This window comes from Phyllobates terribilis, unplaced genomic scaffold (assembly GCF_046119375.1).
Source record: "Phyllobates terribilis strain yellow unplaced genomic scaffold, ASM4611937v1 Scaffold_8__6_contigs__length_399053987, whole genome shotgun sequence".
NCBI classification, from domain to species: domain Eukaryota; kingdom Metazoa; phylum Chordata; class Amphibia; order Anura; family Dendrobatidae; genus Phyllobates; species Phyllobates terribilis.
Window position 1 is genome coordinate 174,285,516 of NW_027362768.1, and position 18,152 is coordinate 174,303,667.

The following is an 18,152-nucleotide window of genomic DNA, read 5'->3' on the forward strand; positions in this document are numbered from 1 at the left end:
ATTTTTCAAAGTGACATTAGTCTAGATACAATATGTCTTATATATTCATGTATGGAGTGCTGAAGTTCTTTTTGCAATTTGGTCTTGATAAGACACAGTGGACCTCCACCAGCAGATGACATGGCCCCCCAAACCATCACTGATGGTGGAAACTTCACACTAGACCTCCAGGAGTTTGGATTGTGGCCTCTCCACTCTTCCTCCAGACTCTGGGACCTTCATTTCCAAATGAAATGCAAAATTTACTTTCATCTGAAAACAACACCTTGGACAACTAAGCAACAGTCCAGGTCTTCTTCTCCTTGGCCCAGGTAAGACGCTTCTGGCTTTGTCTATTGGTCATGAGGGGCTTGACACAAGGAATGTGACACTTGTAGCCCATGTCCTGGATACGTCTGTGTGTGGTGGCTCTTGAAGCAATGACTCCAGCAGCAGTCCACTCCTTGTGAATCTCCCCCAAATTTTTGAATGGCCTTTTCTTATCAATCCTTTCAAGGCTGCGGTTATCCCGGTTGCTTGTTCACCTTTTTCTACCACATTTTTCCCTTCCACTCGACTTTCCATTAATATGCTTGGATACAGCACTCTGTGAACAGCCAGCTTCTTTAGCAATGACCTTTTGTGGCTTACCCTCCTTGTGGAGTGTGTCAATGACTGCCTTCTGGACATCTGTCAAGTCAGCAGTCTTCCCCATGATTGTGGAGCCTACTGAAACTGACTAAGGGACCTTTTTAAACTCTTATTAAGCCTTTGCAGGTGTTTTTTGTTAATTATTCTAATTTACTGAGATAATGACTTTTGTGTTTTCATTGGCTGTAAGCCATAATCATCAACATTAACAGAAATAAACACTTGAAATAGATCACTCTGTGTGTAATGACTCTATATAATATATGAGTTTCACTTTTTGAATTGAAGAACTGAAATTAATTTTTTTGATGATATTCTAATTTTGTGAGAAGCACCTGTACAATGCCTATGAGCTGTGCAGTGTAGCGGGAACATGATGTTGCTGGATTGCATCTTTCAGCAGAGTTTATTTTATGTGAATGCAGCCCTATATGTGACTGATGTATAGGACCAAGATAAATGCATAAAGCAAGGTCACTCACAATATCCAGACTGTGATCTGTGCCTTTCTTATAACCAGGTTCCTATTCTTTCCTTCTGTTTTGCAGGAAGCCGTGGTGATCCATGAGGTGTATGAAGAGGGCGCCGCCGCCAGGGACGGGAGGCTCTGGGCAGGGGACCAGATTCTGGAGGTACGGGAACAATATCAGCAGTTTTTTAGTAAAGTAGGGACCATGCAGACATGTACTAAGTGGACCTCAGAAAGGAGCTACGGGCAAGATGCGATTCCAGCGTTCATTACCCACTCCTCCTCATACAATAGAGAACGGCTCTGACTATTCATTTGTCTGTGTTTTCTCTGCATTAAAGTGAATCTGTCAGTGGTTTTCACAATACAAACTGCATACATTATTAAATACATCTTAGACCTGATGAGACTGGTGTATTTACTTTTAAAAATCAATGTCAGATTGGCTGTATAACCCTTTATGAAAGTTTACCTCAATCTCCATCTTCCTAGTCTGCTTGACCGCTCCTCTGTATCCCTCCTCCCTGCTGCTGATTCTCCACCCACAAAGCCTGATTGACAGGTCATCATTACTCCTCCTTCCTGCTGCTTATTCTCCACCCACATAGTCTGATTGACAGCTCCTTGTTACTCCTCCTCCCTGCTGCTGATTCTCCATCCACATAGCCTGATTGACATCTCCTTGTTACTCCTCCTCCATGCTGCTTATTCTCCACCCACAAAGCCTGATTGACAGGTCATCATTACTGCTCCTCCCTGCTGCTTATTCTCCACCCACATAGCCTGATTGACATCTCCTTGTTACTCCTCCTCCCTGCTGCTTACTCTCCACCTACATAGCCTGATTGACATCTCCTTGTTATTCCTCTTCCTGCTGCTTATTCTCCTCCCACAAAGCCTGATTGGCATTTCCTCAATGTACCTCCCCCCTTCTGCTGATAAATCTCTGCCGACTTACTCTCCTTCCCTCTGCTGCTGAATAGCTGCACACCTTGCATGAGTGACAGCTCGTCAGTATCCCTCCTCCATTCTGCTGCTGAATCTCTGCCCACCGGATCTGATTGACAGCACGTCAGTGTTCACCACCCCCTTCTGCTGAGACCTCACGCCCCTAAGTATAAGCTGCCATTTTCAAGCCAGCTGAGCAGAAACTTAATACACTTGGACTCAATAGCTTTCTCTCTCTTTAGCTGGCCTTACAACAAGCTCATTTTATTTTCAGGATTTTCAAGGTAAGTTCACCAGTCTCATCAGGTGTAAGAAATCTATTTAATAATATATGCAGTTTGTATGATGAAATCTGTTGCCAGGTCCCCTTTTAGCGTTGTGCAGCTGCAGCCATTTATTATTGGTGGCTCGTCTTGGAGCCCTTAACATTATGAATGTTTCATGTTGCTTTTCTTTCTCTAGGGGGCGCTGTATTATGGGTGTATAGGGTTGCCTTTATTTCCTTTTGTAGGGGGTCCTGTATTACAGAAAGCTTTATTTTACCTGTAGGTGGTAATCGGAGCCGATCTGTGGACGATCCGCTCGATTTTGCAGTTGACCCTTGTTATCTGCTTAATGCATAGAGGCAAATTTCCTGAAACAGAGCAATTATCCCAATCTAATCAGCCCCCCTGTCTTATCCGATAGACCAAGGGCTTCAATAAAGGGGATGCAGAGGTTGTGGAAGTCCCCTGGAGCCCGAGGGGGCACAAAATGTCCATCTGCACTGTATATGGAGACCCTCATTGCACCTGTACGACCTAATATCCAACCGTCCCACCTAGATATCACTGGATACGTTACAATATGAGGTTTATGCAGCCTCGCTCCTCATTGTCATCTCCCTTCTTCCCATTTGGAAGGAAAGAATATCCCCAAGCCTGAGACATTGTGTCCAGAGAAGACGGGTGTCGGGGGACTATTGTTGGAGGTGCCATTAATCATGAGTGTAGAGGCTGGGAATCCTGGCAGCGGATAGCGGGGGTCCTGCATACCGAGTCCTGCCTGCATCGGGCCGGGCGGTGCCAGTCTCCGGTGGTCTCCACCAGCCGCCTGCATACTGCTCTGACATAGGCTTTGTTGCAGTATGGCTGCTCGCGGTGTGATTGCGCTCACCGCAGGATAAATTGTTAATGTATCTGTGGAGCTTTGTAAGGAAAGTCGCTGCACTGAACCAGGCTGCAGAATCCTCTCTGTTCTGCTCCGTGTCTGGCATCACTATGACCGTCTCCTCATTCACATGATTTACACTCTTCCCAGTCTCTGTACAATGCAGTTTTGGAACTTTGTCATCTAGTTTACGTTTCAGTTCCTTAACGCGAGCTGCCAGTGAATGGAAACGTTATTTGATACAGAGATTAATGGCGTATTCTCAAATTTGGAAATTATCCCCTATTTGCGGCAGAAAGGGCAGATTCACTGTGGGATGGGGCAGATTAGCTGCGGGGATGGGGCAGACTAGCTGCGGCGAGGGGCAGATAAAACAATGATGAAAACTACAGCAAGCAGCCCAGTAAATGACACGTCACTGGATTCAGTGTCTCTGTCTCTGCATTATGTTGCTCTTCCTTTAAAGGGGTATTATCAAATTTGGCAGTTATCCCCTATCTGTTGCATAGCGAATAACCTTTTGATCACTGAGGGTCCGACCACAGGGACCCCGACCGATCCTGAGTTTCTGGACTCTGAAGAGCCCTGTGTGAATGGAGTGGAGGTCAATCATGAGCACATCTTTCTATCCAGACAGCGCTTGCACCAAAAATGCGGTTGTGTGAACAGAGCCTTAACATGAAATTTGGAAACCATTGTCCCGCAGCAAATCTAATGGCCGCAGTGCTCTCCTCATCAGGCTCATGTGACACGAGCCGTATTTCCCCACTTGTTGTTGCAGGTTAATGGAATGGATCTGAGGAACGCCTCCCATGAGGACGCCATTACAGCTCTGCGACAGACACCCCAGAAGGTGCAGCTGGTGGTGTACAGAGACGAGGCACAGTACAGGGATGAGGAGAACCTGGACATCTTCCATGTGGAGCTGCATAAGAAGACTGGCCGAGGTTTGGGGCTGAGCATTGTGGGTAAAAGGTAAGATGGGAGCAACTTATTTGTTGTTGGTGATTGATTTAATCCTCTGCCATAAGGAGTAGTAGAACTGACTACTTGGAGCCACCATTAGGGGGAGCCTAATGCATACAGATTTACTGTATCTCTGTATACAGAGAGCTCCCCCTAGTGGTGACTGCAGACAGAATCTTATCATGTATCTCTGTATACAGGGAGCTCCCCCTAGTGGTGACTGTAGACAGAATCTCATCATGTATCTCTGTATACAGGGAGCTCCCCCTAGTGGTGACTGTAGACAGAATCTTATCATGTATCTCTGTATACAGGGAGCTCCCCCTAGTGGTGGCTGCAGAGAGTATCTTATTATGTATCTCTGTATACAGGAAGCTCCCCCTAGTTGTGTCTGCAGACAGAATGTTATCTTATATCTCTGTATGCAGGGAGCTCCCCCTAGTGGTGGCTGCAGACAGAATCTTATCATGTATCTCTGTATGCAGGTAGCTCCCCCTAGTGGTGGCTGCAGACAGAATTTTATCCTGTATCTCTGTATACAGGGAGCTCCCCCTAGTGGTGGCTGCAGACAGGATCTTATCATGTATCTCTGTATACAGGGAGCTCCCCCTAGTGGTGGCTGCAGACAGGATCTTATCATGTATCTCTGTATACAGGGAGCTCCCCCTAGTGGTGGCTGCACACAGAATCTTATCATGTATCTCTGTATACAGGGAGCTCCCCCTAGTGGTGACTGTAGACAGAATCTCATCATGTATCTCTGTATACAGGGAGCTCCCCCTAGTGGTGACTGTAGACAGAATCTTATCATGTATCTCTGTATACAGGGAGCTCCCCCTAGTGGTGGCTGCATACAGACAGAATTGTGTATCTCTATGACTGTGTGAAGGAACATAGGAGATTTGCTGATGGACTTTATGATGAGAATGAATTAATAGGATGCCCCTTATCGCCAGCGCTCTGTGTTCTCACTTAGTCTGGAGCAGGATGTGTTTCTGTCCTTGCTCGGGATGGATTTTGTGTGACTGTACCTCCTCCATTGTTGTTTTGTATCACAGACGACCACTTCAGTAGAACAAGCTGCTCTAGTTCATGCGAGAGGCTACGTCATTTTCGCTGGCGGCTCAATGATCACATTCACTGTACTGACTATTATAGTGACAATTACCTCATCACCAGAACTCCGGCTGCGAGGAGCTGATGGATGATGTGTGTCATACCCCGGGATAATATGAATGTTTAATGTCTTCCAGGAACGGCAGTGGAGTCTTCATCTCCGACATTGTAAAAGGGGGAGCAGCCGACTATGACAGGAGATTAATGCAAGGAGATCAGATCCTGTCCGTCAATGGCGAGGATGTCCGAAACGCCTCCCAAGAAGTGGTGGCCGCCATACTAAAGGTATCGTCTATGCAGGGAAGGGTCTAACACTCAGAGAAACAGATGAGGAGCAATCACCGGGACTTTAAAAGTGTTAGAACTTCCTAACTGACCTTGTGTATCATTTCCTCACCCTTCTTAAGCTAAGTTTGCTGTCAGTGAATGTGAACCTTGTTTTTCTCGGCACAACTAATCCAGCTCTCAGATGACAAATGGGAACAATTGTTTGCAGTTTGCACAATGCTCTGTGAGAGAAACAAAGCCGCAGCTGCACAGATCTGATAGGTTGTTACAATGTGTCATTCTGGAGGTCGTTTCTCTCACAGCATTGTCTTGTCTGAATATAATTGTAACGATGAGTTACACGAGTCTTCTAGTTTGCTGTTCGTGAGTGAGAATGTTGAAAATAGCAAGGAATCAAAACCATAAAGTTGAAGAACCTGCATGATACATTGGTAGATTAAATTTGTATGTGTTTTTGTAAAAAAAAAAATAAAACAAGTACTTGGATTAATAAAAAAAAAAAAATAGTCTGAAAACTTCATTCACCAGTGACCTGGGCTAGATTTCAACATAGAACCCACTGCTGCCAGACAACGAAGCGAAGTGCTCGGCTATTGTAACCCATAAAGAATAAATCTACATGAAACACTCAGTGACGTTTGGAAATATACTGTATATAGTCTGTACCATACTCCAGAGCTGAATTCACTGGTTCAGTCACTGTGTACATTACTTTACTTATCCTGTATTACTCCAGAGCTGTACTCACTATCATGCTGGTGCAGTCACTGTGCACATACATTACATTACTGATCCTGAGTTACATCCTGTATTATACTCCAGAGCTGCACTCACTATTCTGCTGGTGCAGTCACTGTGTACATACATTACTGATCCTGAATTACATCCTGTATTATACTCCAGAGCTGCACTCACTATTCTGCTGGTGCAGTCAATGTGTACATACATTACATTACTTCTCCTGCAGTGATCGTGAGTTACATCTAGTATTATACTCCAGAGCTGCACTCACTATTCTGCTGGTGCAGTCACTGTGTATATACATTACATTACTTCTCCTGCAGTGATCGTGAGTTACATCTAGCATTATACTCCAGAGCTGCACTCACTATTCTGCTGGTGCAGTCACTGTGTACATACATTACATTACTTCTCCTGCAGTGATCGTGAGTTACATCTAGTATTATACTGCAGAGCTGTACTCACTATTCTGCTTGTGCAGTTACTGTGTACATACATTACATTACTGATCCTGAGTTACATCCTGTATTATACTCCAGAGCTGCACTCACTATTCTGCTGGTGCAGTCACTGTGTACATACATTACATTACTGATCCTGTACTGATCCTGAGTTACATCCTGTATTATACTCCAGAGCTGCACTCACTATTCTGCTGGTGCAGTCACTGTGTACATACATTACATTACTGATCCTGTACTGATCCTGAGTTACCTCCTGTATTATACTCCAGAGCTGCACTCACTATTCTGCTGGTGCAGTCACTGTGTACATACATTACATTACTGATCCTGTACTGATCCTGAGTTACCTCCTGTATTATACTCCAGAGCTGCACTCACTATTCTGCTGGTGCAGTCACTCTGTACATACATTACTGTACATTACTGATCCTGAATTACATCCTATATTATACTCCAGAGCTGCACTCACTATTCTGCTGGTGCAGTCAATGTGTACATACATTACATTACTTCTCCTGCAGTGATCGTGAGTTACATCTAGTATTATACTCCAGAGCTGCACTCACTATTCTGCTGGTGCAGTCACTGTGTATATACATTACATTACTTCTCCTGCAGTGATCGTGAGTTACATCTAGCATTATACTCCAGAGCTGCACTCACTATTCTGCTGGTGCAGTCACTGTGTACATACATTACATTACTTCTCCTGCAGTGATCGTGAGTTACATCTAGTATTATACTGCAGAGCTGTACTCACTATTCTGCTTGTGCAGTTACTGTGTACATACATTACATTACTGATCCTGAGTTACATCCTGTATTATACTCCAGAGCTGCACTCACTATCCTGCTGGTGCCGTCACTGTGTACATACATTACATTACTGATCCTGTACTGATCCTGAGTTACATCCTGTATTATACTCCAGAGCTGCACTCACTATTCTGCTGGTGCAGTCACTGTGTATATACATTACTTCTCCTGCAGTGATAGTGAGTTACATCCTGTATTATACTCCAGAGCTGCACTCACTATTCTGCTGGTGCAGTCACTCTGTACATACATTACTGTACATTACTGATCCTGAATTACATCCTGTATTATACTCCAGAGCTGCACTCACTATTCTGCTGGTGCAGTCACTGTGTACATACATTACATTACTGATTCTGTACTGATCCTGAGTTACATCCTGTATTATACTCCAGAGCTGCACTCACTATTCTGCTGGTGCAGTCACTGTGTACATACATTACATTACTTCTCCTGCAGTGATCGTGAGTTACATGTAGTATTATACTCCAGAGCTGCACTCACTATTCTGCTGGTGCAGTCACTGTGTATATACATTACTTCTCCTGCAGTGATAGTGAGTTACATCCTGTATTATACTCCAGAGCTGCACTCACTATTCTGCTGGTGCAGTCACTCTGTACATACATTACTGTACATTACTGATCCTGAATTACATCCTGTATTATACTCCAGAGCTGCACTCACTATCCTGCTGGTGCAGTCACTGTGTACATACATTACATTACTGATCCTGAGTTACATCCTGTATTATACTCCAGAGCTGCACTCACTATTCTGCTGGTGCAGTCACTGTGTGCATACATTACATTACTGATCCTGAGTTACATCCTGTATTATACTCCAGAGCTGCACTCACTATTCTGCTGGTGCAGTCACTGTGTACATACATTACATTACTGATCCTGTACTGATCCTGAGTTACCTCCTGTATTATACTCCAGAGCTGCACTCACTATTCTGCTGGTGCAGTCACTGTGTATATACATTACATTACTGATCCTGTACTGATCCTGAGTTACCTCCTGTATTATACTCCAGAGCTGCACTCACTATTCTGCTGGTGCAGTCACTGTGTACATACATTACATTACTGATCCTGTACTGATCCTGAGTTACCTCCTGTATTATACTCCAGAGCTGCACTCACTATTCTGCTGGTGCAGTCACGGTGTACATACAGTCATGGCCAAAAGTATTGAGAATGAGACAAATAGTAATTTTTCCAAAGTTTACTGCTTCATTTTTTGTAATGGCAATTTGCATATACTCCTGAATGTCAAAGAGTGATCAGCTTAACAGCAATTACTGTACTTGCAAAGTCAATATTTGCCCAGAAAATGAACTTTAACCCCCAAAACACATTTCAACATCATTGCAGTCCTGCCTTAAAAGGAGCAGCTAACATTGTTTTAGTGATTGATCCATTAACACAGGTGTGGGTGTTGATGAGGACAGGGCTGGCGATCAATCAGTCATGATTAAGTAAGAATGACATCACTGGACACTTTAAAAGGAGGCTGGTTCTTGGTATCATTGTTTCTCTTCAGTTAACCATCGTTATCTCTAAAGAAACACGTGCAGCCATCATTGCACTGCACAAAAATGGCCTAACAGGGAAGAGTATCGCAGCTACAAAGATTGCACCTCAGTCAACAATCTATAGCATCATCAAGAACTTCAAGGAGAGAGCTTCCATTGTTGTCAAAAAGGCTCCAGGGTGCCCAAGAAAGACCAGCAAGCGCCAGGACCGTATCTTAAAACTTTTTCAGCTGCGGGATCGGACTACCAGCAGTGCCGAGGTTGCTCAGGAATGGTAGCAGGCTGGTGTGAGTGCTTCTGCACGCACTGCGAGGCGGAGACTCTTTGAGCAAGGGCTGGTTTCAAGGAGGGCAGCAAAGAAGCCACTTCTCTCCAGAAAAAACATCAGGGACCGACTGATATTCTGCAAAAGGTACAGGGAGTGGACTGCTGAGGACTGGGGCAAAGTCATTTTCTCTGATGAATCCCCTTTTCGATTGTTTGGGACATCTGGAAAACAGCTTATTCGGAGAAGAAGAGGTGAGCGCTACCACCAGTCTTGTCTCATGCCAACTGTAAAGCATCCTGAAACCATTCATGTGTGGGGTTGCTTCTCAGCCAAGGGAATCGGCTCACTCACAGTCTTGCCTAAAAACACAGCCATGAATAAAGAATGGTACCAGAATGTCCTCCAAGAGCAACTTCTCCCAACCGTCCAAGAGCAGTTTGGCGCCCAACAATGCCTTTTCCAGCATGATGGAGCACCTTGCCATAAAGCAAAGGTGATAACTAAATGGCTCATGGAACAAAACATAGAGATTTTGGGTCCATGGCCTGGAAACTCCCCAGATCTTAATCCCATTGAGAACTTGTGGTCAATCATCAAGAGACGGGTGGACAAACAAAAACCAACAAATTCTGGCAAAATGCAAGCATTGATTATGCAAGAATGGACTGCTATCAGTCAGGATTTGGTCCAAAAGTTGATTGAGAGCATGCCAGGGAGAATTACAGAGGTCTTGAAGAAGAAGGGGCAACACTGCAAATATTGACTTGCTGCATTAACTCATTCTAACTGTCAATATAACCTATTGGTCCTCATAATATGATTGCAATTATATTTCTGTATGTGATATAAACATCAGACAAACACTAAGAAAAACCAGAGGCCAGCAGATCATGTGAAAATATCATTTTGGTGTCATTCTCAAAACTTTTGGCCATGACTGTACATTACATTACTGATCCTGTACTGATCCTGAGTTACATCCTGCATTATACTCCAGAGCTGCACTCACTATTCTGCTGGTGCAGTCACTGTGTACATACATTACATTACTTCTCCTGCAGTGATTGTGAGTTACATCCAGTATTATACTCCAGAGCTGTACTCACTGATGTATTAAAATCACCTCTCTATCCATTCACTGTAGAATGGGGGTTTCTGTCAACAAGCTTGCTGACTGTTTCCAAAATCCATCCGTGTAGATAGAATGTATTCACAAGCTCTTTATCATGTGTATTGTGTTCTGTATTTGCTCTTGTGGCAGATAATATATTTTATACACTTCTTCCTCGCTTTTCTCTTTGGGGATGTGGGGAATCCCTCCCTGGGAGTTCCCCTGTTGCGCTTTTTCCTTGTCATTTTACAACTTGTCATTATTTTTCAGGTTTTCCCGTACCGCGTTCGTCTGTCGCTGGCTCTGACGCCTGATTTAACCCTTGTCTCCCTGAGTCACTCCTTCCCTTTGTATTCTGTATATAATAATCTTCCATGTAATGAGACGCTCTGCTTGTTTATGATGACACCTCCTGTCGCTCCAATTCTAAAGACTCTTCTGTTTCATCCAAAGTGCACACAAGGACTCGTTCATCTGGAGATCGGGAGGCTCAGAGTGGCGTCTTGGCTGTCGTCCAGGAAAGCCTATCATGGCAGTCAGGTGCGGGACGCGTTTCCTCGGTGATGTAGGAGACGGGATTATTTCCACCTTCTCAAATCTTAACCCTGCACATTTACATCTCCGTGCAAAGTTCTTCAAATTTCTGATGTTCAATTTCCACTTCTTAAGAGATCTGCTTGCTGTTAGTGAGTGAGAGCACTGGCTGTGTATAGCTAGTGCTCAGCCAGGACCCTGCTCTGTGAGCCAAAGCTGTAGTTTGCTACAATGTATCAGTCTGAATTCATATACTGCCTAGACTGGGTACACTTTGTATCCACTTCTCATTCACTGACAGTAAGCAGATTTCTTAAAATCCAAAATAATTGAAACTTTTTTTGCACCAGTTTTTGGAGTACTCTGTTCTTTTTTATTTATTTATTTATTTTTATTCACCATTCTTACATTTAGTTGTTTTTTTCAGCTTTTGTAATTTTTTTAGGTTGATTGATAATGTGGGTGTATTTTTCAGTATCCAGATATTTTTGGTTAATTCATCTTTTGCGACTTTTCTAAATGTCGCAAACTTTTTTGTGCGATGATGTTCCAGTACCCTAGTAATCTAATACCAATTGTTTGTACTGTTGAAAACTAATCTGCAACATTTTGAAGTTTTATTGAAAAGGATTGTGTGAAGTCGTACTGAAAATAAATGCAAAAAAGCAAAATAAGGCATCTTTTATTTTGCACCAAATTCATCGTTCTGACCCAGAAAAAAAAAAAAACGATGCAAAATTACTCAGCGTAACTAAACTTTTTTTTTTTTTCTATTTTTATAATTTTGTAAAAAAGTTATGAAACTTTACAAATCACATTATTAGGAAATGTTCTCTATTGCTGTAAAAAAAAATTGCAGGTAAGTGGCTGTCAGTCCCTTTCTTTTCCAGTAATTGCAGGTAAGTGGCTGTCAGTCCTTTTCTTTTCCAGTCTATTTGCTGCCTTCAGCCACATTGATATCAGAAAATATTCATTTGGAGTACAGATGATGGCAGTGAGAGGGTCAGCACCCTTCTCCTCCTCTGAATGTTCTGCTGATCACTGCCAACTTCTGTACTCCAAATGAATATTTTCGGTTATCAATGCAGCTGAAGGCAGCAAATAGACTGTGGAAAAGAAGAGGGACTGAAAGCCACTACCGTGCAATTCTTTTCTCATAGGAATGAAGAAAAATTCCCTAATAATTTGCAAAGTTTTATAACTTGGACATATTTATAAAAAAAATGTAAAAAAATCTGGTGCCAAAACTGATTGCAAATGCTGGAACCATCTTACAAGGGTTCATGATTTGCTACAGTGTGTCAGAGCAGTTGCTTGTAATCATCCATGTATCTATTTCAGTTGGAGATGATCGTGGCAGCTTTTTTTCTGTAAAATAATCCGAACTCTAAGAAGTGGATTTATAAGAGAATGCCAAGGGATTTTCATTATAATCTTAAGGAGTAAAAAATAGTTAATCCTTTTCTTTTTCCATTACATGCTGGGATTTTAACGCAATTTTAAAAGCACAAGCTGCTCACTTGATTGCAGCGATTTTATAGCTATTTAATTCATTCCTATAGAGAGAAATATCACAGAAATAATTATTTTTATGCAGTGGGATATAATGTCTTTGCTGTAGCACCAGCCTTAGTGTTTTTATTAATGGGGTCATCCAGTTCCTTTTACTTCCACACAACGGAATGACAGTCGCAGCTGATGTTTCAGCAGGTAGTGCTCGTCCGACAGTTATCTTGCGCCTAGTAATTGTAATAGGACAATGGACAATACCTGCCATGTATGAGCCTTGCTGAGCGGCCGTTTATACAGTGTCGTCAGTGCTTCTCACCCCCTGGTGTGAAAGTGGGAGACACTGGATAAACCTTTTTAATGTTTGACATTTTTAGCTGTCTTAAAGCAGGTCTGTTAACGAATTCCAGAATACAAATTGCATGCTTACATTTACATTTTGATCTATTAGGCCTGGTGAGGCTGGTGTACTTACTTTGAAATTTCATGTCAGGATGGTTGTTTAACCCTGATATTAAAATGAGCATTATATGAATTCAGCTACAGAGTGAAAACTCATGAGTTCAAGTGTTTTCAGTCACTGAGACCCAGCCTGACTGACAGCTGCAGCTTGTACTGAGCAGTGTGAGATCTCAGCAGCAGCAGGGAGGAGGGACACTGAGGAGTTATCAGGCTAGATGGCCAGCAATTTTGCAGCAGGAAGTAAGGACACTGAGGATCTGTCAATCAGGCTAAGGGAGTGGTGATTCAGCAGCAGCAGGGAGGGGGAACAGTGAGTAACTATAAAAGAAATAGACCAGCGCACCTGGGCAGCTAATGGCATGTGGAAGCACGAAAACGTGTGGCCACACGTAAAGGTATCCAAAGAAAGGCTGTGTGCCCACTATGTGTTTTTTAAGCGTTTCCGCTTCGGCAATCCCACCGCAGAAATGCTTAAAGAACGCTTGGTAGAAGGTCTGTCATGTTCCCTAATGATAATCCGCATGTGCTGTGCACAGGCTGCGGAAATTTCTGCTGTGGATTATCATTGTGGAAAAATCCGCAGCACTACCAATTATTTTGCGTAAGCGCTGCATTTTTGACACCTTTGACTTGCATTGAAACGCTTAATATCCGCAGGACTACATGTGCACATGCGGATATTAAGCGATTCAATGTGCGGATGGTACCCGGGTCTGGAGAAGAGGAGACTCTCATCCAGACCCGGGTACCATAGAACCTGTAAAAAAAAAAAAAAAAAAGACTTAAAATATAAAATATTCATTATACTTACCTTCTGATGGCCCCCGGTCTTCATAGCGATGTGTCCTGGCTCCCCGGCAGCTCGAGATGGTCTAAAAGGACCTGCCATGACGTCATGTGACGGGTCACGTGACCGCTGACGTCGGCGGTCGTGTGACCTGTCACATGACTAAATTACGTCATGGCAGGTCCTTTTAGTCCACCGTGAGCTGCCGGGGAGCCAGGACGCATCGCTAAGGAGACCGGGGGCCATCAGAAGGTAAGTATAATGAATATTTTTTATTTTTTACCATTCTTTTTAACTATTAACTTGGTCACACTATATAAATCTATGCCGGTTGTGACTTACCCTTGTCCCTGGCTGAAAAACCGCATGTAAAATCCGCATGCTTTTTTTACTGCCACCAGGATGCAGAAATGCTCAGGAAAAATCTGGAGCATTTCTGCATCGTGGGCACATAGCCAAAGGGTAAATGCAGCTTCTCAAATGCAAAAAACTTTATTCTTCAAAAATGTAACAACATGATCGCAAGGATTTCATGGTGATCTGCAAGCTACGCGTTTCAAACAGTTTTTGTGTCCTTTTTCAAAGCTAATAACATGATTCATCTGCCATTAGCTTTGAAAAAGGACACAGAAACGGTATTTGAAACTGCGTAGCTTGCAGATCACCATGAAATCCTTGCCATCATGTTGTTACATTTTTGAAGAATAAAGTTTTTTGCATTTGAGAAGCTGGATTCACTCTTTCTTTGGACAGTGAGTAACTGTCAAACACATTAGGTGGATGGTGATTCAGAAGGGAGGAGAGAAGCTGAGGAAATGCCATTCAGGATTAGTGAGTGGAGATTCAGCAAGAGCAGGGAGGAGGGACACTGAGGAGCTTTCAATGAGAAATGGTAGGTGGAGATTCATCAGCGGCGGGGAGGAGGGACACTGAGGAGCTCTCAATGAGGAATGGTGGTGGAGGTTCAGCAGGAGCAGGGAGGAGGGTCACAGGAGCTCTCAATGAGGAATGGTAGGTGGAGATTTAGCAGGAGCAGGGAGGAGGGTCACAGGAGCTCTCAATGAGGAATGGTAGGTGGAGATTTAGCAGGAGCAGGGAGGAGGGTCACTGAGGAGCTCTCAATGAGGAATGGTAGGTGGAGATTCAGCAGCGGCGGGGAGGAGGGACACTGAAGAGATGCCAATGAGCCATTGATTGAGAGTAAACTATTATTATTATTATTCTGATACAGTCCATTCTGATGGACTTTCAGATTAAATGCTCCGGTCTCATCAGGTCTAAGAGATCTATTTAATACTGTGTGCAGTTAATGCCCAGAATGTAAATCTAAAATGATAAACTATACTATTATGTTATATGCATTCTAATATGTGTATATATTCTTCTACAATACTCTTTTTATATTGCAGGTTATATGTACTGTATATTTTATATTTCTGTGTTTATATTATACATCTTATATACATACATACACTTACTTATTATCTTTTCTTTAAATGTTTATATTTTATTATAGAAGCTTCCGCATATTTATAAGTTTATAATTTGCTGCAGGTTATAGAGCTGCAAACCAGCGATACTGCTCAGCCCCAGACTATATATGTTTCCAGTTTTATGTCCAGCCAATATTGTATGCCGCACACTGATTATGATAATTTCTAAGACGATAATGTGCTTTACGTACATGTGGCCTATGTCACGACATAAGCTACACGGAGCGCATTTTCTAGCACATCTTCACTTAGAGCACCGTGTTATTAGATCCCCATGGAAGAGTCGGCTGCCTCTGACATTGATCCTTAGCAGACGCGCCGCCAAAGACAGTTATTCCCAGGAAGAGATATCGACAGACGGCAATAATAAAGTTAATTAGATGATCTCTCAATGACGAGTGTCCCTAGAAATAGCTAATCCCAGCAAAGTCTTAATTGCAATCCATTACATAAATTCCATACAAATCTCTGTATTCATATAGCAGCGGCCGGGTACATAGCTGTGCTTGTCCTGGATTGTGTCTGCATACTCTTTTATATACCGGGACAGGAGTGATTATCTGCAATGGTTGGGAAAAAGGGGACATTCTTATTTTCAATGGTTCCTGCTTTAAGCGATAATATAGTACAAAGTATTTTTACTTGGCTGCTGTTCAGCGTGCCATTATAAGAGAAGTGGCTTATATCATCCCTACTGGTTGATAACAGAGGGCAATAGATTACATTTAACTGCAGTTAGTGAGAAGGTAGGACACATATCCCTCCATTTATTTCAACGGGAGCTTCAAAATTTGCAGATCACGGGTGTTCAACATTTCTCAAAACTCCCATTGAAATGTATAGAGTCGCGAAATGCACAGCCAACGCTTCTATGCTGCACAGCAGGACCCCTTTCTCCAGATATTCAGGTTCACCATTGATGATATATCCTTATATGATGCGCCCCCTGGGCCGTGGGGTACTCGGTAGCCGGGCCAGTTGGTGCTGGGGGATGTCACAGTGGCAGTGACCCGGTCCGTGACCCAGGGCAGTCAATTAAAGGGGAAATTAAAAAGGGAATAAAGTTTTCAGAGTTTAATGTTCGTGACTAGTGATGAGCGAGTATGTTCTGTTAACCCTTTTGCCGAGTATACTCAGGCGAGCTCCGAGTAGTTACAGCTGCTCGGTTTTATGTTTGAATCACTCCCGTGTGCATGATTTGCGACTTTTTGACAGTTTTAATACATGTGAGAAATGTCTGCTTCTTACACATTCCTAACATGTATTAAAGCTGTCAAACAGTCACAAATCATGCACACAGGAGTGATTCAAACATAAAACCGAGCAGCTGTAACTACTCGGAGCTCGCCTGAGTATACTCGGCGAAAGGGTTAACAAAACATACTCACTCATCACTATTCGTGACGCCACCTGTGGTATGTGGCTATATGGGGCCGCCGCTGCGGAGCAGATCCTCTAGAGCTGATGGTGACGCAGCAGAGTTGGTTCAGCTCTCCACAGGCAGAGCTAAGCTCCAGAGTAGGATATAGGGGTTTTATGAGGTAGATGTTGCTGGTGCTGTGTAGTGCAGGGCTGGTGATGGCGCAACAATTATTCAAAGACACAGTGGGGTGCAATCTTCAGGTTTTACTTACAGTTGTTAAGTTCCTCAGGTTACACTTTCCGGATTATAACCGCCCACGTCGTCCTGTGTCCTCCGGGGTAGTGATCCAGCAAACTCTCAAGTATCTCAGGAGTACTTAAACGGGACCCCATTCTATGTACCTTTATCGGTCGTCTCACTGCACTGGCTCTCGCCCTCCTGCCCTGCGCCTCGCAACCAGTGTCCCAAGCCAGTGACCTCGGGCCTTGTCGGGCGACGTGCAATCCCCTGGACACTATGCAGCCACTTTTTCAGCGATGTACAGTGCATTGTGAAAGTATTTGGCCCCCTTGAACTTTTATACCTTTTGACACATTTCTGGCTTCAAACATAAAAATATAAAATTCTAATTTTTGGGGGAAGAATCAACAACAAGTGGGACACAATTGTGAAGTGGAACGAAATTTTATTGGAGTTAATACTTGAGTTAATACTTTATAGCGCCACCTTTTGCTGCGATTACCGCTGCAAGTCGCTTGGGGCATGTCTCTATCAGTTTTGCACATCGAGAGGCTGAAATTCTTGCCCATTCTTCCTTGCAAAACAGCTCAAGCTCATTGAGGTTGGCTGGAGGGCGTTTGTGAACAGCAGTTGTCAGCTCTTTCCACAGATTCTCGATTGGATTCAGGTCTGGACTTTGACTTGGCCATTCTAACACCTGGATACGTTTATTTTTGAACCATTCCATTGTAGATTTTGCTTTGTTTGGGATCATTGTCTTGTTGGAAGATAAATCTCCATCCCAGTCTTAGGTCTTTTGCAGACTCCAACAGGTTTTCTTCCAGAATGGTCCTGTATTTGGCTCCATCCATCTTCCCCTCAATTTTAACCATCTTCCCTGTCCATGCTGAAGAAAAGCAGGCTCAAACCATGATGCTGCCACCACCATGTTTGACAGTGGGGATGGTGTTTTGAGGTTGATGAGCTGTGTTGCTTTTACGCCAAGCATATCGTTTTCCATTGTGGCCAAAAAGTTCGATTTTGGTTTCATCTGACCAGAGCACCTTATTCCACATGTTTGGTGTCTCCCAGGTGGCTTGTGGCAAACTTCAAACAAGACTTTTTATGGATATCTTTGAGAAATGGCTTTCTTCTTGCCACTGTTCCATAAAGGCTAGATTTGTGCAGTGTACGGCTGATTGTTGTCCTATGGACAGACTCTCCCACCTCAGCTGTAGATCTCTGCAGTTCATCCAGAGTGATCATGGGCCTTTTGG

The 18,152-nt window shown here is 43.3% G+C and overlaps 1 protein-coding gene across 5 annotated transcripts in view; it reads left to right on the forward strand.

Moving 5' to 3' along the window:
- PATJ (PATJ crumbs cell polarity complex component) overlaps window positions 1-18,152 on the forward strand; it is a 223,039-nt gene that overhangs the window by 187,558 nt on the left and 17,329 nt on the right. For 4 of the 5 annotated variants that reach the window (XM_073643781.1, XM_073643782.1, XM_073643780.1 and 1 more), the window contains 4 exons: window positions 1,179-1,262; window positions 3,978-4,171; window positions 5,416-5,563; window positions 10,962-11,048. In XM_073643781.1, coding sequence (XP_073499882.1) covers window positions 1,179-1,262; window positions 3,978-4,171; window positions 5,416-5,563; window positions 10,962-11,048 — 513 coding nt within the window. The remainder of the gene's footprint in view (window positions 1-1,178; window positions 1,263-3,977; window positions 4,172-5,415; window positions 5,564-10,961; window positions 11,049-18,152) is intronic. The other variant, XM_073643784.1, reaches the window with a different exon arrangement.